This window comes from Rhinolophus sinicus, chromosome 7, assembly GCF_057876585.1.
Source record: "Rhinolophus sinicus isolate RSI-liver-muscle chromosome 7, RSI-T2T, whole genome shotgun sequence".
Classification (NCBI taxonomy): Eukaryota; Metazoa; Chordata; class Mammalia; order Chiroptera; family Rhinolophidae; genus Rhinolophus; species Rhinolophus sinicus.
The window spans coordinates 49,476,935-49,498,381 of NC_142507.1; the positions used below are offsets into that span (position 1 = coordinate 49,476,935).

Genomic DNA, 21,447 nt, shown 5'->3' on the forward strand with positions numbered 1-21,447 from the left:
ACCAGTGAAAGAGTAGCTTAATTAAAAGTGTTTATTTCAAGAGAAACTGTTTTTGATACCTTTATCATCTACTTAAATAGTTTTGCAAGAGTTTCCACGAGGTTGCCGTCTGTGTTTTGTAATAATTTCAAGCCCACGATAAAACACAATGGGTCAACAAGCAGGGCTCAGGAGATAGGCACCAAACCCAGTTCTTACCAAAAACAAAATTCTTACAAAAACATCTGGCTGTTTTAAATGCCATAGAAGATGCAAGCTGTTGTTTGGGGAGCAAATGTTTTCTCTTAAAAACATGGAAGGGTGAAGTAACACCTGCTCTGGAAATTAGTTTGGCTGTCATGTACCGTGGGTCTCCAGTATTAACTGAAATACATTCGTAGGCGAAAAATGTTTGCGAGGCCAGAGGTGATGGAGATTTGAGTCACCCTTGGGGGGAAATGGCAAAATCATAGTAAACACGACAAGATCACTTTGCCCAGATGTCCAGATGCAGAAAAGTGAGTGCACGTGGCTTTGACTTCAGCAAGGCGGCCAACCGCCAGTAAGTGAAAAGAAGAAATGCAACCGCTCCTGCCTCGTCCTCCGCTCTTTGAAGTTGGCCATTCAAAGGAACGTGTCCTTACCTGCCCGCCTTGGTAATGATCATCTCAGTTCCAATGTCATGGAACCTCTTCCAGAGGTCGGCACACTGCAGCTCCACCTGAATCTCCTCCATGGAAGACATGGCAGCGGGTATGGAGACGGCAGCACCAGCGCCCAGGTCAGCGTGAGAGTCAAAGGAGCAGGAAGTCCGCTCAGTGAGCGCCTCCGAGTCCGAACCGGTGCTCTGCTCGGAATCTGCCAAAGAAACCATCAAGCCTCGGGTGAGAAACTGCTGCACTCCCCGGCAAGGCTCCTGACCCTACAAGAGGGGACGCAGGCCGGGGGGCATGGTGGAGGGGGAGAGAGGTGAACAAAAGGCAACTGAAAGCTGGGAAGCTCCAGAGCACAGCACTCAGGGTATTTTATTATTTTTTTTTATGGTTTGTTTTTGTGATTTACAACCTTCTTTCAGGTTTCGTGTTTCCAACGTGCCATCTGGGGTTTTAGTAAGTTTTAGCAACAACTGAGGAAAATTGGTCCGCAGCAGGCGCTATAAAGAGCCCTCGTGTCACCATGTTGAAGGGAGTGAAGCCACATGGGGGCCACATTTTAAAAATAATAATAATACTAATTACAGACTCTAGCTCCAAATCTAGATTAGACTGTTTCACTTGGAGTGGCGGGCAGGGGAGATTCAGTCCTAACAACATATTCTGGAATTCCATCCCCTTCAGCATCACTGCCCATCAATCATTTTTAAACACAGCGGTTTTCCCTCCATGGATATATCCTGGTCATCAAAAGTTAATGAAAATTTGGGGTGTGTGGGGGGGGGAGGTGGAATCTTTAGAATCACTTTGTCGTATATCTGAGTAAACGGCTTTTCCTAAGAGTTCAATCTGGCCATGGTGGATGAAAAAAAAAAAAAATCCGTTGTGAGGCAAGGATGTAAGCATATGGAAAAAGTTACCCAAGAAGGCGGTTGAAACAAAGGGAATAAATGAGTTCAGGAGACACCTTGATTGGTTTCTGAAGTATGGGCAGAGGGGAGGGGCGATCCAAACAGGAAGGTAGGATTCAGAGCAACCAAATAAAAAGCTGCCACGCTGGGCCAGATGGTCCTCTCCTCCTGTGCGTTCTGTACTCACGAAGGGGGGTGGGGCACGTCGACTAATGGACAAGGCTGGAGGCAGACCAGAGAATTTTCAGTCATTTTTTTTAAAATTCCTTACTTTTAGGGGCCTGGTGCCAAGAATTGTATCTCCTAAGATTTCTAAACACTCAGATTAGGTAGGACAATTTCCTTAGGTCAGGTAATACTGAAAGCCAAGCCTAACCGTCTATTTCTCTAGCCCACCCTTAATGTCTGATTGCTTCCCCTGCAGATAGATACATACATAAATAAAGGGTGGAAACAGTGGCGTCTAATACTGACACCTGAGTTTTCAGTGCTGTCAACGGTCATGGCCTCTTGGGTTTCTGTCTCTGATACTAGGAGGAGGGAAGAAGGATGCGGCAGAGCACCACACCATCTTGCCGCCATGCTTATTTACCTGCAGCAGGTTTCTAGGCCTGGGAACAGCCCATCCCATGATACCTTTCATTTGCTTTCCTTCTAGCCCTGATGTGTTCCTCTCTCAAACCCAGGCAGCATTTCTGTCAAGAATTTCCCACGGCTCTGCCAAAGCCCACAGGGAACAAAGTGCCATTTGTCTTCGTCCTTCCCAATTGCTCACCCTTCACTTCTGAAGACATTCAGGGGACTGCAGAACGGACCCAAGCTCCTAAATAACAGGTAACTCTCTGCCCACGATCTTTATCCACAATCACTAGTCCACTCACATCTTTACCAAAGAAACAACAACAAAAAAGTGTTATAACTAGGTTTTACACGTCCAAACATGTAATTTTATACCTTGGGCCAAACGGCTACTAATGTTGGTCTCCTTGAAACACGGGAAAAGGGAGCTACTTATCTAGGATGAGAGTGGCCGGAGAGTGACACTTCCCAGCCTGATTCTTTATGCCTTTCAGTAGCACAGCCATTACATCATCACGTACTGCGCCAAACACATTCATTCCCGTCCTTGGAGACACAGATTCCCAAGTCCCAGTTTGTTTCTGGGACATGCCAGGAGCTCCTCACTTACCAAGAGTATTGTGAATGTTTCAAAAACTTCTCAGCAAGAGTTCTAGAAAACAGTCTTGTCCTACCTTTGGGAGCAAAGTGTTAGGAAATCTCCCGGCTATAAGAGTGCTGTCATTAGGAAAAAGTTGGAAATAGACATCCTAAGTAAGGCCCCGCAGAAATTTTGGACATAGGATTTCTCCAATGCATGTTTAGGAAAGCGGAGGGGAGGGAAAGATGTCAGTGCACTAAGTGACAAATATTTAATGGTAGCCGAATGGACTGGAACACTCTGACTGAGACTCACTTTGTCATCTGGAATAACACGGGACCTCAAAACGTAATATTAAATGGATTAATGAATAACCTACGACAACTCACTCAACCACAATGGACCCGTTTCCCCATCATGCAATTAAAAGGATTGAACTGAAAACTTGTATGATCTCTTCCACCTCTAATGACTTGAGGAATGTAAGAAGAAGGCAACTTTCAGTGATAACCCAGGCAACCTCAATTAGAAGCATCAAACTTAAAACTGGGCAAGACAAGTTAAATGAGGAAAAAGACTGGGGGCCCAAATTCACCTTATTACAGGAGTTAAAGAATGGAACGGGTATTCTGTTCATAGTTTCAATCAAATCAATCAATAAGCACCTATCAGCACGTGGCCTTATATGAGGCACCACATATATAATTTGAAACAGAATCCCAGACCTTGAGAAGTTTCCCAGTTAGTGTTGATTAATTATGTGTTTACAGAGTGCTTACTGTGTGCCCAGTATTGTGCTAGATTCTGGGAAATACCAAAGTACACAATGGAGCTCCTCTTAAAGAAATTTACAGTACAAGTGGAAACTGGGCACTTTCACAAGTAATCAGAAACAAAGACGAATACTACCACACAGGTTTTCCACACGATTATATATTGTCTTGTATGTCTCATCGGAATCCAGAAAAGAGGGATCCAAGAAGGTTGGAACAGACCAGGGGAACCCACGGTTACTAGAAAAGAAATGGACAAGTCTGTGGCAGCGTAGATAGTATTCGCCCATGGAGAGGATTTTCAGAAACAGTTATTTGTTTCCCTGGAAATATTCTGTGTTCCTCGATTCTCACTCACTCCCAAAATAGAGCCCAAGTGACTTTTATATGTGGAATGTAGGCATCAGCCCATGTTTACAATAACATGAATACACCATGTAGTTTTCCATTCTCAGTTTCTCAGATGTCACAATTTGTAAATAAAATGCATATCATATTTTATATAGTTTTTTAGAAAAACTCCTAGAGTGCTTAGGAATACCTGTGACATAAGCTACCCTACAATAGCCTTAAAAATAGTAATCTCAGAGTCAAGATCAACAGCCTAGGTAAAAATAAAGTTCAAGCCTTTGTAAAATGCATTTCTAAATCATAGTTATATAAAATATTTAGGCTAATCAGATCAATTATTTCAGCTGTTAATCAGAATGCATAATCAAGTTACCTAAGTCACAAATGTAAGAAATGCGTAGCAGGTTATTTCAATTAAATCAGGTCCTCCGTTCTGAAATATGAAGATCAGAAAAACCTCTGTGTTTTCAAGTTCTTTTATTCTTGGCAATTTGTGACTTCCTGCCTTCAAACAATAACCATTAGGAACTCATTTGAATGACCTAGAAAGACTTCTTGGTTATCCGATGCCTCTTGTGAATATTATTTTAACAAGGGAAGTTTCAGTAAATCAGGAACATAAATGATAACATTACATGTTATCTAAGGAAGTTAAAGGAGAAAATCGAGGGAACCTGTACTGAGCCAGGTCACTGGAGAACATCGTGTGACCCATAGGGTCAAAACAACGTATCTATTCCCATCCCAAAAAAGTCCCTAAAAGAGAGATTCTAACCATCAGTTCATAGCATTAGTCATTTTCCATCTCTGACCTATCTTGTATTGAGAAAATAGACACTATAACACTATGTTCCCACAGAAAGTTGAGTTTAGCTTAGAGGGAGTTTAATTCTCAATTCATACAAATAGTAGCATTTTGAAACAGTTTCTTAATTTTTATTTTACACATTACGTAACATATCTTTCCACTTGATGAGGTAGACATGGCATATATTTTTATGCCCATTTTGTGGATGAGAAAATTGAGACTAAGAAAACTTGAAAACAACATGGCCTAGCAGGTAGGTCTTCTGCCTAGAGATCCAATGATCAGGTCTTCCCAAGGTCATATGAGGGTCAACTCTGGCCAAAGCAGCCAGCAGTTCTGTAACACCTCTCAACTATTTTGACCATCCTTACAACTAAAATGGCTTAACATGTGTGCTCTTGGCCAAGTCACATAACTATTCTGGTCTCCCTTTTCCTTAATCTTTATAGCACCGCACATGCAAATTTCATTAGGAGTGCTATAAACTCCCTTTTAAGTCTAATATTTAATGGATGGATTGGTAGTACTGCTTAAAGACCACCAAGTCTAATAAGAGCAAACCAACCACAAGAAGTTGATTTGGTTGACATGAACAGAAAATGCCTGAATTATATGTACTTTGATTTGATATCAAAATTAGACATTATTAAAGCATATTTCACAGTCTGCCAGGTGATTTTCCTCTCCACTTAATTAATAATGTTGAGGAATCTTTCATTATGACAGGGAACAAAGTTACTCCTGGCTCTCTGTTCCTCACCAGACGTGGGGTCTTGGAAAGCTACTTCGTTTCACAGAGCCTCAGTTTCCTTCTCTGGACTATTTCCTTATCTTTCCTATTAGGGGCTGGGGTAAGATATCTTCTTGATCAAAATATTATATTTGTATCTTTATGATAAAATGGAATCTAATGATTCCGTTGATTACGACATCAGTGACATTGGACAGTGAACTCACAAGAGGTACCCCAACCAAAGAGTGAATGGTCCCACACCTACTGAGCACTTACTGTGTGTCTGACACTCTACTAAGATGTTTCATACATAACATCATTTCACAGAACAATCTAAGAGTTGTTATTACCTCCATTTGATATATTATTGACACCTAAATCCAGATTACGTCAGTTCAACTTCCTAAGCATTGCAGGCATATAAGACTCTATTTAATTCCATTTTTAGTTCACCAAACATTTCTGCCTTGTATAGATCAGGTTATATATTAATGGACCACAACAGATGACACAGGTGCTTACTCTGAAGGAGCTCACAATCCGGTGGGAAGGACACACGAACTGTAAAGAAAACTGACCATGACAGGAGCTCCGACAGATAGATATAGGAGCACAGTGTGAAGGAGCTTTGAAGATCAAGCACCTCAGTGATGAGAGCACAAGAAGAGTTCACAAAGGGACATTTGAGAATGGACTTGAATTATAAGTTGCATATGAGCAAGCAAAGAAATTATGAGGACAGAATTGAAGACAGTGGGAACGGCATGAGTAAAGATTTGTCATTTGGGGGGAATTACAAGCACACTGATATGGCCAGAGCTTAAAATACATCAGGGAAGAGGGGAGGGGAGATGCGAGATAAAGGTGGAAAGTCAGGTTCAACCCAATGAAATGACTGTTTATTTAGCACTTACTATGTGCCAGTCACTCTTCTAGATTCTTGAGACATCATCAGGGAAAAAACAAAAATCCCTGACCACATGGAGTTTATATTCTAGGAGGAATTTGGGTGTCATAATATGGATGGAGTTTAGACTTTATTTTCTTTATACCAAAGTTTTCTTTCAAATAAAGGCAGTGATACTTTTGTCTTCCTTTCCAAACTTGAATGCTTTGCCACATCTCCTGGATGAACGATGTGCAGTAATAGCCTGGTTTCAGTGTTGAACATGGGTGGTAGACAATTATTGTAGAGTCAGATAAGAAACGGAGAATTATCTGAGAGTAGATGCCACTTCCATAAGACTGGGCCTCATATTTTACCCCCAGGAAGAAAATAGTTTGACTATTTTCAATGGTTGTCAGGTGGTGGTTGTCAGGTGAAAAAAATATTTTCAAATAGTTTGAAAATAGTTTGACAAAGGAGAAAGACTCAACCCAGACGATAATCAAACAATCATGTCTTTTTTGTTTGAGTCTTTTTATTCTGCCAATAACAGGGACATGACTTTACCAAGTGGTACTTTCTATCTGATATCAGTAGGGCAGCCCACTCTTCCGTCAACTTTCTAAGTCCCAAAATCTCTAAAACTAACGCTCCCACAGCCAGCCGTCCCAGGGCTCGCCTTCACACCAGGGTAGACATCAGAAGCTAATAGCCCAGGCAGCACTCTGTGTACCAGGCTCAAGTAAATTCCTCTTTCCAGATGACCTCTGCAGTGGAAATTGGTTCTGGGATGTCAGATTTTATCAGGTAGCTAAGAGAAATGCAGTGATGAACGTTTTCGTAGGGTAATTCTAAACATGGCAGAAGCGAGGCATTTGGCTTGGACATGAGTACGGGCTGAGCCCAAATTTGATACCCGGGCCAGACCTTCAAGCGAATGAACTCTAACCCAGGTTGGATCAAACTGAAATTATGATGATAGCAAAACACTCAAAGGAGGCTGTTAGATGATTAGTAATGGAATGAAGTGGCTGAGCTCTCCATGCCCTCCGAGTTCTATTTGGGAAAAACGGAGAGGTAACCTGAAACCCACATCCCGTGCCAATAAGCCAATTAAGAAGAGTAAGAGCATGTATCTCTCCACCTGACAAGCACCACCTCTCTCAGTGGTACACAGAACCAGAGGTGAGGACCCAGAGTCATCCCTGAGATCTAAGCCTTTCAAAGAGGCTTTGCAAAGAAGTCATTTTTATATCTGTTTCTCGTTGAGCAGACAAAGGCTCAATGTCATCAAAGGTTCAGCCTCTAGTGCTCCAGCATGCTTTGAAGGTGAAAGCAAAAACAGGGAAGAGAAGTAAGAGTAACACTACACTCGATGGTTTATCTCCGTGACCTCATGCAATTTTTGTAGGAAACCCTGCAAAGGAGGCATCCTTGCTGCCATTTTGTAAAGGAGGAAACTGAGGCTCGGCAAAAGGAAGAGGCTTTTCTCCTGTTTTAGAAGCAGGAGATGTCCAAGTGGGGTTTGAGTTGGTCTGGCACCACAGGAGATGCTCTTGCCCCACTACCCACTGGTGTCCATTCTCTGAACCAGACCTGCAGCGCTGTGTTCTTCCCACTCTGAACCCAGCCACGCGAAACTCGTGTTGAGACTGCTCGGTCACAAGAGAGCTCTATGGAAACTAAAACTATGTCAGTTCTTTGGAAAGAGGAGAAAATTCAAACTAAGGTCATATGGGACTGTTTCTTTCTCAGTAGCTGGGCAGTTTTGTTCAGGAATGTTTTCGGTCTCTTCACTGACTTCACATTATTTAATAAGTACATACAAGTGTATAAGGCCCTTTTTTTGTTGTATTTCATTTCCTATCCCGTCCCCTCCCTCCCCCGGGGTAAAAACATCCAAATGTGATAGAGCACTGAAGATCACAATGTCAAATCACTCTTTTGCTTTAGCCTAAACCATAAGCAAAATAAAATTAGAAGGTACTTGGAAGATGTTTGGACTTTGAGAAATGCATAATGACAGCATTGAAAGACAAGAAAAGGCAGCTGAAGTAGTTCCTACTTGTGCCGAATTTGGTTTATTTAGTTAGGCTTAACTCAGGTCAGAGTTCAGGGCCCAGAAGTTTTTGATCATTTTAAATGGATATCTATCCTTGAGGAAAATTCAGCTGATAATAACATATGTGAAAGCACTTTACAAATAGTAAAGTATCAAATTAACATGTAAGGTTATTTGCCAATGATCAAGTCAAACAGAAAGACCAAGAAAAAACAAGAGCACATACAAGTCCTAGATTTTCTAGGATAGTCCTAATTTCAAATACTTTGTTTTCATTCTCCCCGTAAAAACATTTTGAGACCAAATTTTGGTTCTGAAAATATTCCTGATGAAAGCACAGAAAATGCATAAATGGAATAGTCAAAATTTGGTCACAAGCCATGTGGTAGTATCCGATCTAAATGTCTCTAGCACCAGAAGTCCTCCAAAAGTTGATCTTAATTGACTGGGTGGTCTTCAAGACAGACCAGTCAAGTTTAAGCCAGCAGCTGTCAACACAGGACCCTCCCGAGGCTCTTGGCATTTCTACTGGGTGAAGGGACACATGAGCTCATCCCCAAGCCAGTGCTTGTTTGTCCTTCGCAACTACAAGTACCCCAACCTCCCACCGCCACCACCCCCAGCACCACCGACATCTGCCACGGTGGCCTTTTCATTCCCATGAAGTGAAAAGGAAGGCTTCCCCGCAAGGCCCTAGAACTTGGCCTTGTACCTGCTTAGGATATTTTCACTGAGCACCAGTAAATAAACAAATTCATGCTAATGCCCAAAGGGGAAGAATGAAGCAGCCAGTTACCAAGCAACAAGTGTCATTTAACTATGACTTCTGGAGACAGTGCCCTTGAAGGTGGTCGTTTCAAATATGTAAGTAGGATAGACATTTGAGCACAGCCAGCCAAGGGATATGCGATGCCCTTCAATTTATACTCGGGAGACCACCAGCTACGCTAAGTAAGCTTCAAAGCCACCCAACCTATCGAGCCAAACCTGGAGAACCATCCTGTTTAATGACTGCAAGAGCCACATGGCTGACAACTATGTAACAACTTCTCCGGCAATCTTCTGAATTCGTCCATTCAATCAGTCATTCATTTATTCAGCAAATACTTATTGATTAGCGTGGGCCTGGCAATGCACTAGGTACTGTGAGGGGCACAAAACTGAATAAGATACGATATGACCTATGTTCTCAGAAACTTACAAAATCATTTAGGAGACAGGACAGGTCAATAAATACTCCTTAAAAAAAAAAAAGGAGAGTAGTCAAAATCCAGCATGGCACATAACACGCTGAGGGCTGGAATTCAAACCACCAAGTTCTAAAGCTCACCTCTTCTTTTGCCAACGGTCTAATCTTGAACAAGTTACTTAACCTCTTTAAGCCTTAGTTTTATCATCTGTGAAATAAAGAGATTATTAGGACCCACTTTGTGAAATGTGTATGTGTCACTAACAAAGTGTGTGTCTGTATTTAAGGAAACACTTGATTCACAGTAAAAGAAATGTACGAATGCTTATTTTCATGTATTATTATCTCAGGAGGAGCATGGACAAAATGCTATGGGAGTTTGAAAAGGACCTCTTGCAGCACAAAGGTCTTTTCTGGACCTAATGAAGAGATGTCTGAAGGATGAAAAGCAAGAGTTGAGGAAAGGTGAAGGATCTTCCAAGAAAAGGGAATTTGATGGCAGAGGCGTGGCAGTCAAGTCTACCAGACAGGTTTAGAGAACAGCAAGTAATTCAGACCACGTCTGTGTTACTCCTCTTGGATCCTGAGCACCTGGGACAGTGTCTGGCACCCATTATGCACTCCAAATGGTTTTTGTGAATGAATGAATGAGTGAATGAATGAATGAATGAAATGAGTATTTAACGAAGCAAGAGAAGAGAGATTTGGCCAGTCTGAAGCGTTGGGAGGATAGGCTGAAGCCACACAAAGGATCCTGAATGCTGTTTTGATCTTCTTCAGGAGACCAGGATATCCCTGGTGATGAGGTATCTGTACTGAACACCATGTTTCCAGTGAAATCCCAGCAGGATGACCCCCACACATAATCTGAACTATAGGAATCCCACGAGCTCTTCCTTCCACGACTGTGAGTTGTGTTAAAACTGATTGGCAAGGACTGACCTAAAATCTTTCAAGAACAGCAAATGAGTCCAGTGAACTGAGTCACTTCTGTGAGGAGCAGTCACAGTCGGTCATCTAGAAAATTCTCAGCTAGGAATTCTCCTCCCCCTGAACCCAAGAAGAGAAGGTGCTTGTGGTCCTGAGCACAAAAATGAGGAAAGTTCTCCTACAAGTTCTGGCGGGGTGACCAGGAGGGCAGCAGAGATGTCCTCTCATTCAGGAATCGGCTGACACCTGGACCACCCACACACAGTTAGTGCCGCTGCTGCCTGCGGGAAGTGAGGTTTCCAGAGACCTGCACAGAATCACACAGGCCCAGCTCTGTGACTTTGGGCCAGTGGCTTCACCTATCTGAGCCAATTTCCTCATCTACAGCAACAGAGATGCTGGTGGCTTTTGGAAAAGCCCCTAGCACACTGTGGGCATATCTTCAATATCCTTCCATCATTTGGAAAGGGAGGGGACCCCAAGGGTTAGATCTTTTCCCAATCATTTTCCTGTCCACCTCTGAAAGGGAAAAAGAAGGTTTGTGTTCTTCCAAAGGAACAAAAGCAAATCCTAATCAGGACAACTTTTAACGTAGAACAGGAAGAGATCACATGGTGGAGAAAATCATTCAGAGCTTGGAGCAACTGCAAGAAAAGCCCATTTTTGTGTGCGTCTACTTAGGGGATGCTCTCCTGGCCCGTGATGGCTGTCACACTGTTTGCAAAGAAAAATCACTAGAATCTGAAAGAAGAGAGAACAGTGCAGACCACTGGGAGGAAAAAAAAATGATGTACATTGGATCTTCAGTAAGGAAATGGGGCCAGGGAAGCAAATTCTGGCCATGAGCAGAGCAGCAGAGATGGACATGGGCAGAAGCCACCGCCCACGAGCACCTCTCCTGAGCCGTGGGAAAGAGCTGGGAGGCCACAAGGCCCCTGACTCCAAACTGACAGCCTTGCCAAGAGCACTCACTCTCCAGCTCAGGATAAGGACAGTACACAGCAAGGAGGCAGAAGAGATCTAGTGCCTGAGTGACCCTTTCTGAAAGCGTGAAGGTGAGGGCTGAGAGTCGGGCATTGTAACCCTATGTGACAAGTGAGACCAGTGACACTCAGCCAAGGTGATGTGCTCAGCACCGCCCAGCCCGAAGCATCAGACAGATGAAAAGAACCCAGGTCTTCCTCCAAAGCTTGAACTCACCCACCATCCCACACCACCTTCAGCAACCCGAAAATCAAATGCTTGGGCCACAGAAAGGAATCCACTTTGGGGGCACGGGGCAAACACAGAGAGTGAAACAAATACCCTGCATTCATTGTATTCGTCAGTGTCTATTTGTAACTCACCAGCCCCAGCTTGAGACGCTTGTAAAACTTAGAATCCCACCTTTACATCCCAAATCACTAGACCCCTCCAGGAAAAGCCCACCTCTCAAGCCTCTCCTGTCTTTTTTTTTCCCTCTAAAGCCCTCCCCAGAAGAGCATGAGTTGCCAAAGGAAGCTCACCCCAGGTGGATTTTTGGTGATGGCCAAGAAAAAGAAAGTGGAGCAAGGTAAGGGACTGCGTCTTCTGTGTAAAACATGCTCTTCCTACCTCTATTCCTGACACCTTGAGCCATCTTGACCAGGTCGCTTGATTCCACCCGTTCCCCAGCTGACACCTTGGCTCTAGCAGGCCTCTGTTTCTCCCCAGGCCTACCTACCTTGAAGGGTCAGAATGACCCTTGAAGAGACAGTGTCCTCCAAGCGTGTCAGCAGTTCAGGACTGACCTCTTCTAAAACAGCTGACGTGTCGCTGGGTGTCTGTTGCCTCCTAAAGGAGCGTAGTATTGCCGAAGCAGCAGGATTTTCCTTGCCAGAGTTGCTCCTACCCTCCGCCCCATAAGGCTCTGGACTGCCTCTCCCTATCCCAGCCCAGGAAGACTTCGAGCCCAGGGGCCGTGGCATTTAAGCACTGTCAGAGTTCCCACTTCAGTCCCCGTAGTGGTGCCAGTTCAGCATCTGTCATGATGACCCAGCCTGAACTGTATTTAGAAGCTTCGGCCATGGCACCAGGTCCCAGCCCATCTCCGAATGACAGGAGATTTCCTGAGCACCTGGGCTTGTGATTCAAATGGTCCTCCCGGGGAGCGGGGGTCAGGATGACTTGCCCATGGTCTGCTTCCTGCTCAGGAAGGTACCTGTCTGTTGAAGGCCTGTCTCAGACAGTCCGTCTCACCAGTGCCATTTGTGGTGCAATTTTTTTGAAATCCATGCTTTTGATAAAGCTGGCAAGACATGGCAGAGGCAAGACAGAATAATGGGGAAATCGGTCAGAAAATGGGTGTACTGCTCTGTCTGTGGACTGCTCTTACAAAGATAAATTTCCCTGGGATTACATCCTTAGAGATCAGAATCTACCAATATTGCCAGCGAATAGAGGGGCCTGCTTATGACTCTTGGGTTCTGGTGGGACAGTACCTAATAATCCCCTTCATCCTGGCAGCCCTATGCCAGTCTGGAAAGTAGCCTGCTGGAGTCCAAAAACAATTCGAAGTGATTCCTGGTTAGCGGTAAAAAAATAAAATCTCATATATTTATATTTTAATGTAATCTCCACCCAGGCAGGCAGACGGATAACTGCATAAACACTGATCGCTGGGCTGTAGTTTTGCGGGTCACAGCACACAGAGGGGGTCCAGGGCGTCCACTCTGCTAGACCTCAGGAGAAAGAAGGGCTTTTTCCCAGTTGACCCTCAACTCTCTGCCCCAGTGTTCCCGATCCCATGAAGATACCCTGTCATTTAAAAGGCATCAGTGTTTGGCCTCTCCCCATTTCTGGGCAAGGACCCAATACCCAGAGAATGTGGTTTTAGGATCACGGCATCTAATCCATTCAAAGATTATTTTCCCCCCTCCTGCTCAGATGGGTGTGTTAATCATCACCACCCTTTGTTCTGTAATAAATTCAGCCCCACTCATGCCAAGCCTCTATGCATCAGTGGAGTTTAAAGATGGCATTTTGACAGGTCGGATATTTAGAATCAATAGACCACCAACCAGTCAAAAATCTTAAGTAGTTTTAGGAACATGTGGAAGTAATTTTTTCCAAGAATTCACAAGTCTGGAGGATGAGATCTTATTGATGGCGTGTGGGCTATTGTATATATTAAAGTATTACTTTATATACCATATTCTACATATAATCAAAATTGATGTAACAATGAAGGCACATTTTCCTTACTATACCAAATATTACATGTGTTATCAGATACAAATTACCATGGAGTATACGTTCTATAGCATCTTTTAAAAAACCAATAAAAGACTAAGATAAAATGATAGATGGCTATACAATGACTATACATGTAAAATACAAATGTTATGGGCTAGGGAATTTCATAGAAATCAGAATATTTTCTGTGACACGGGCTGTATACCTACATATTAATTACAATCATCTCAACTACATGCAGTGAATCTTTCTGTAAAGGAAGAAATTATTCCATAAAATATTTCTGGTTTTTTCAATGAAGAGGTTATTAACCTAAAGTCAACGGATCAGCTTTGGGAGTTTCTAAGTGACCTCACATTTTAAGTTACATTTGTAGGAGCCTGCATTTTTCTGGGAAGAGGATGTGTGGTATTTAAGGGATTCTCAGAGGAATCTGTGACTTGCAAAGGATGAAGACCACTGGTTTGATAAGTTTTTCTTCAAGTGGGACAAACGTCTCTTCTTCTGCTGTAATGTAAAGAATTTCCCCTTAGCCAGATATTTCCAATGGGAGAAATATTCCAAAGAATCCAGCACAGATTATAGCGGTGCATCTTAGTAAAAATACCTTCTTAGTCTCCCTAACAATGACCAAGAGGTTGTGTTTCTCTGTGAGTGTGAAATGGTCATGTGGGACCACCCCCGCTTTTTCCACGTGGTTCTTTTTATCTTTATTTAACCACCTATATATGTATGTATACATGGGTTGGTTTTTTGTTTACTATAATCCGTAACAAATTATTTGGGGAAGCGGGATGATAAATGATAACACTTTAAGTCAATGAAAACAAGGCTTCCCCTTTGGCCTTGCTGCTTTCACTCTTCCATACTCTCTTGCCCTCCTTCCGCCGCTTATCAGAGAAAGCTCAATGGCACAGGAACCCGGGTCTCGCCAGGCTATGTCTCCTGATCTGTATCAGAGCCACAGCAAGTTTGCTATTGCAGGACACACAGTTCAGTCCCCTCGCTGGGGACATGCTCTCGGTCCATGGTCCCCAGCCCTCAGAAGAAGCCTTCCTCCTGCCCCCCCACTCTCTACTCTTGCCCCATGGCCTCTAGGGCACTGCCTGCACCTGGTACTAGAGCCCAGAGGCAGCTCCTCAGGGAAAGCTGGGCACAGTGAGGTGACGCTGTCTCCTGCAAAGCTGCCAAGGCTTTCCTAAAGGCCACGGCAACTGAGCCTGCCCCCGAGAACACTCTGGAGGACTGTTTGTTTGCTACCAAGAACCTCCCTGCCCTCACAATCTATTTTTACCACCCTGTGACGCCAGAGATTCTACTGTCCTTAAAGTGAATAATAAATACAGTACACTCTCCAGTATCTACCGTTCTGTGGTGAAAGCAGCCCTGGATTCAGAACCAGAAGGCAGGAATTTGAGCCCTGGTGCTGACCTTGATCTGACCTTGAGGAAGCCATGTAACCCAGCCAAGTCTCCATTGACGCATCTTCGGAAAGTGGGTAAGGAATCCTACTGCTTACCCAACTCAGTGAGTCTTCAGCGGGGTGAAATAACACAGATGAAAGCACTTTGAAAACTAGAAGTGCCTTAGAAATGTAAGTTATCAGCACTGCATTTAATCATTTAACCCGCAGAGATTTCTCCCCGTGCTGTAAACATCGTGCTAAAGCCACACTTACTTTACAGCGCCCATTAAAGACAGGAAACTGAGACTCAGCAGCAAAGTGGTGACGTGAGAAGACCTGCTTGCTGGGAGCCTGGCTTCTCTCCCCTGACCCATCCACCATCCCCTGTGCTGCACACTTAATCTTCTCTCGCTAAGCTACTCGCGACTGCCTCGTCTTTAAAGTGGAGCTGATAATCCCTAGCTCCTGTGAGGCAGAGATCTAGACAAAATGACCTCCCCCGCATCTCGTACCACGACGGGGGACCTCGAGGTGGAGTGGGGACTGGCACTCAGCTCTACTGACCGATGGGCCCCATCATGTCATTGCTGCTATGGCCTTTGAACCACAGTGCCCACCCAGCTCCCCAGGGACGACCCTGTGGACGACCCTGTGGTATGACAAGATCCTGAATTATCGATGAAAAGCCACAGTACAGTTAGGTTCTCTCCCATGCTAAGTGCATTTTTCTGTATTCTGATTCTCTGTTAATCAAATTATTTAGCGTCTTTTCACTGGTCAAGCAAAATAGCCCATCCCCTCCTGGGGCAGGCAGACTCCTTGAAACGATCAGATTACAGTCCACTCCATATCACACACCCCGTGTCATGGAGGTCACCAGGCTGTAGGATAGTTATTTTGGCCAGATCGCTTTAATCACTACTAGTGACAGGAGGCGCTGTTCAGTCCCACAGCACAGTGTTTTGTGCAGAGCCCCATGGGCTTTCCAGACCTGCAGCCCAGGTGGCCTTATGATCCCCGAGTGTGAGACAAAGGCCAGTCCCCATGAAACCTCTGCTTTGCCATTAAGTTACGGAGCTGCTCTGGGGTCTGACCCTCCTGTCTCTTTTCTCCCTGGGCCTCAGTGGAGCTCTTCCCTCAGGGCCTCCCTCACTTCTTTGCTCCATGGAGTCCCTGTCGTGGTAGGACTCTACCGACCAACCGACCGTGTTTACACATTTCTTTAAACCTGCAAGGAAATGCCTAACAAAGGAAGCTGCCATTGATCCTCCGTTCTTCTGAAGCATGCTGTTTGTGGGCCCAGAGGAAGCGACTTCCCTTCCTTTCACAAAGACCCTCCCGTGGCTTAGGCTGGGAGTACACATCTGGATTCCGTTCTCACAAAACTGCTTATCCCTGGAGACAGACACTCTGCTAACTCAGTCTTTAGAAGAAAGAATGCGATGTATTTCTTGTCATGGTTCTAAACCAAACTACCTGTGAAAGACCTCTGTGTTCTCATTGTTTATCATTTAATTATGAGCCAACATGGTCCTTGATAAAATACATCCTCTTAGGCAAAGAGGGCAAATGAATTTTAATGTATACGTCAACTCCGGTCATTTGATGATGGCAGGTATGAGGCCCAATCTAAGCTCAGAGAGAAGAGTACCAGATCGATTAGTGATGTCTGCCATGGGCACAGCAGGAGGGATAGCACCCTACATTGTTACAGGTTCGCTATCTTACTCTTTCCAAGGTTTCTACTGAAACGAAGCCATACACAAGTCACTATGCTGTCCCTCTTAACCTGTTTTAAGGGAATAAAGGCTATTATGTCATTGTTCATATTTCGTGTCTTTCTTTCCAAGTGGGCCAGGTTTTCCAGAGGCAGCAGATAGGCCTCTCATCTCTCTCGTCTAGCAATAAGGTCATCATGTTAGCAGACTTCCTGTGCTCTGACACAGTTGTGGTTTTAATGGAGAACTAATGTCTTCATCAGTATCTGTGCTATTTCACACTTCATTTCCTTCCCCAACTCTTGGATGAAAACCATCCGGTCCTGGTGATTTACTTTGTGGGTGTTTCTTTCAAGTTACTTCCTTTCTCTAGCGATGCCACGCAAGCGTTCTCAGGGCTCCAGCTGGGGAGCACCCAGCCTTGAAACACCAGTGTGTGACCAAGTCATTCAAGAAAGCCAAAGGCCTTGGCAGGGAGCAGGTGGGGAGGCCCTTAGCCGAGGTCTTTGAGTCTAAGGGTAACAGAAGCAGCTGCTACTTTTTCTGCCTCTCGGTCAGCACTGGTTCCATGGCTCAAGGTGGTCCAGATTGCAAGGACCCTGAGAACTGGGACAGATGGGCAGAAAACATAGAAGCTTTGAACTTGTGATCCGCAGTTCAGGCTGTCCTCCAGATTTCACAATGTGTTTCTCAAAATCTCCAAATAATCGCAAGCTAAGAATGGTCTTAAACTTCTTTTACGTGTCCTATGGCTGTAGCAATTACCCAACTCCAGAATCTCTAAGACAGTGCTAATTTCAGATATTCCATTCTGTGCTCCTTGAAATACATTTGCTTTTAAAATATATAGATAGATCATATACTAATATCTTGCTTGAAAAACTATCCTTTAGCATAAGTACATAATAAATACTTTACTTTTAATTTGGTCCATTCTGGCCACATGACACCACTGGGAGAAATGAATAAGGAGGGTGAAAAAGGGAGTGTCACAACTTCAAAAAAATGGAAAGGACTGCTCTTATGAGCCAGACATAGAAAGTTCTCTTCCATCATAACAGTCACGCAGCCTTGAGGGCTTGGCATACGTGGCTTGTGAAAGAGAGATTCCTCTGCTGACTTGAGGTCTGAAGCTTCATCAGAGCTGGGCCACGTGTGACTTGTTCTCCACTGGAAGGTGACATGAGGGACTGAGGATGAAGGACCCAAGATGAAGGTGGCAAATGCAGAGCCAAGACCCACTGGCATAAAGAGAACCTCTCCCTTCATGTAACCTTGGAACAGAAGTCCCCATATTGTGATATCACTTTTGGCCTTGAACATGGTTTAGATGAGGACCAGAGCCATGTTGGACCATTGATGTGTTGAGGATCTGCCAATAGCAGCAGAAGAAACTATGTAAGCACCTTCTCTCAGAGCAAACTCCAAAGGTAGGGCCAGGCCGAGGCCTTCCTGAGAAGCCCGATTAAGTGGCACTGGCCAGAGCTGCATGACCTCGGATGGGGTTTTGCTCTTACTGATTTATTTTCTTAAATAAACATCTCATATTCACGCATTGATAACGATGGCCCGCACCTCACCATTCTCCAACAGGTTCGCTTTACTCAGAAGGCCAGACAGAGTTCCAACACCATTACCAAGGAAAAGAAGAAAAGACAGCTTCAAGGTCTCAAGGCTTGCTGGTATGAAAGCACAATGTGCTTCATAGTTCTCACGGGAAGAGCGATGGGTCAGTCTCAACAGCCTGTGACTTTGGTTCTTTGTCAAAGAAGGCAATGGAAACATGACATCCCAGCATGTCACTGTGGAACTCTGAACAGGCGCCGACATTTAGGCCCCCAAAAGCAGCACACGTGAGCAATTTTCATCCTGCCGCAAATGTCAACCCTTAAGGACAAAATCATTACCCAATTCTGATGCCCTCTGGCTATATGCAGTAAAAACAGAATACTCCAGAAAACAAATGACTGGGGAGAAAAAATAAACAAAAAACCAACCTCATCAGTAATGTCATAAAACACCTAGTTTGGAATAAATTTCCTTGACAGCAGAGAAAAGATTCTCCTTACCCAAAGACTAGACACGTCCCACTTCCATCAGTCAGAAGGATGACACAGTAATGGGGAAGACGTTTATCTCCCCACAGTAGGAGATACTGTCTCCAGTTGGTTTGGGGTTCTAAATGCTTAGCACAGTTCTGTGGAGTTCCACACACAGGCCATTGCTAACGTGCCATTCCACAGAATGAGGACGACATTTCTGCTAAGGAGCAGGAGTAACCTGTGCTGCTGCTACTTCTCCCAGCTGCAGAAGGGCCACTGGAGGGGTTTCCAGCAACAATAATAACAGTCGTTGGCTCCTAGCCGGGGGCAGGAGATCTGCGGGATCCCAGCCCCTGGTCCTCCCGCTGCGGCTGGCAGGGTCTCCAAATAGCTCTTGAGCTGTCCTTGGCAGTCATTAAAGTTCACCTGCTGTAACCACAGGTGCCATTTTCTGCTTTGCCTCATGGCTTTGGTTGCAACACCTCATTGTTCCTGACCCCAGGTGATGAAACCTGAAGGTCACCACTGATCTGGGCCAAAATTGCTTCCTGTTCTCATCGCTGCCAGTTTGCACCACTCACTCAAGGTCACCAGTCTGATGTCAGTGCCCCCGTCCCTTCCTGGGCCTCCTTCCTTCTCCAGACCTGTGGCCCCTCCACGTTCTCTCTCCTCCCTGTGCCATCCATCCCTGCGGCCAGTGCAAGAGGACTCTGTCCCCACCAGTGTTAGATATGTGACTGCAACTAGCGCAGTGCCTTCAGCTCACAGGGTGGCCGATGATACAAGTAAACAACAAGGAGGGCAACCTTTCCTTTTTTTATGATTTTCTGTGCTTAAAGCCAACCATGTCTTCCGATTGAAACCAAGACTCCCCATTCTCAATTATTTTAAGTGTGAGCTCTCGTCTCACCCTCACTGAGTGGCAACAGTTCTGGGCCCACTGTTTTCCTAAGACTTTTTACAGTCCTGAAGCCAGGCATCAGTTCCAGAAGTTTAATCCCTCCGTCTCCTAGGCAGCCGGCCCTAACACAGCCTTAGACACCCACCAGTACCCAAGCTGGGCACCCTCATGAAATATGGCTAAACTTGCCCAGTGGGCTAGCCATAGGAGATGCAGCAAAAGAATCGTAGCAACTCTTTGGCTCCGGGAAGGCTGACCAGGACTTTTTCCTGGACTGAGAACCTGCACTAGAGCCCACAAAAGACAAGATTCAAGGACTTCTTTTACTTGGAATTCTTCTATCTCAGAAAAACAAGTACAGGAAACCACCAAGAAAAGGCTCTTAGCATTTAAAGGGATGGTACATCCCATATTGAGATCTCTCCTCAGCTCGGGCCTCTCACAGCAATACAGAAATAGAGACGGCAGCCACAAAAGGAGGCTGGAGGACAGAGAAGTATGGCATTTTTTTAAAAAAGTATATAGACCCAATACTGACACTTTTTTCTATATTGCTAGAGACCGGTTCCCAGCCCATGGAGAGCTGAGAATAGCCTCTCTAAGACTTCATTATGTGGTAGAATTCATGAAGGCCCTGATTCTAATGGTAAATCACATTTCAAACTGCATTTTCATTATTTCACAGTTCACACAACAAGATTTCAGATGGGAATGGGAGATACACGAGAAAGGCCGTGTGCCTATGTGTATAATGTTACACATGGGAATTATCTGAAAAACCCGTGCCTTCCTAACCCAGCACAAATGCTTTACACATTACACATACAGTTTTTTCAAGTTTCTTTTCCTTCCTTCCTTCCTTCCTTCCTTCCTTCCTTCCTTCCTTCCTTCCTTCCTTCCTTCTTTCTTTCTAAGTTTATTGGTCTTCACCGTCAAGAGTCAACAATTTTCCTCTGCATTACATGAAATTTTTTCATGAATATTTGTGAATATTTTCTTACCCCCTACAAAGGTAGATATTATTTCAGCAGATCTGAATTCATTCTAAAATAAACAGGGACAAGGGGTTGTCTTTATTTGGAAGGGGAATGGGCCTAACCTAACTATTGTGAGCTGTCTATAAACGGCCCTTGCTTACCCTTCTAAGTTCTCACATCCAGAAAGACCAAAGAAAACCCCATGTCCTAACCCTCAAGAATTGTCCCATGACAGCCAGGTGATTCTGGGAGAAATACTAATCTTCACATGGACACTTGGAAAAGCATCCATCTGATCAGCTACTTTCCAGTAGACTGTCAAAGCCTTCTTTTTCTCCAACCTGCAATCCAATCCAACTATAATTTGAAGACTAAATGTCACAAATCGACAAAGTCAGTTGAACCTTTGGGGACCAAAGACAGCTAAGGAGTTCCCCTACTTGGCTTGCTAAAGCAAGGATCAAAGGAAGCTTGGAATGGGTGCAGTATCACAGCCCTGGAACGGAGGTCAGGTATTTGGCCTTTTCCTGGCTTCCAATGATATTGAATACAACAGATAAATTAAGATCAAGGCACACGGCAGTTCTAAAAGCACCAGCCTGTCCCCAGGAGATCCCAGGGGAGAGCTGTCATCCACCCCAGGCCAGATCTTGTCCTCACTTGGAGGAATGCCTGTTAACATAGGGGTGGATTACACATAACAATGTCTAATCAAAAGCCTTATAACCTGGTCACAGAAGCGAGCAAACTCATCAAG

At 44.4% G+C, this 21,447-nt stretch overlaps 1 protein-coding gene across 3 annotated transcripts in view; it reads right to left on the reverse strand.

Moving 5' to 3' along the window:
* The window catches only part of TBX15 (T-box transcription factor 15), a 113,056-nt gene that overhangs the window by 45,210 nt on the left and 46,399 nt on the right, over positions 1-21,447 (reverse strand). For 2 of the 3 annotated variants that reach the window (XM_088799527.1, XM_088799526.1), the window contains exon 2: positions 624-837. In XM_088799527.1, coding sequence (XP_088655653.1) covers positions 624-724 — 101 coding nt within the window. In that variant the 5' untranslated portion in view covers positions 725-837. Of the gene's footprint in view, positions 1-623; positions 838-12,136; positions 12,504-21,447 lie in introns of those variants that run through there. The other variant, XM_088799524.1, reaches the window with a different exon arrangement.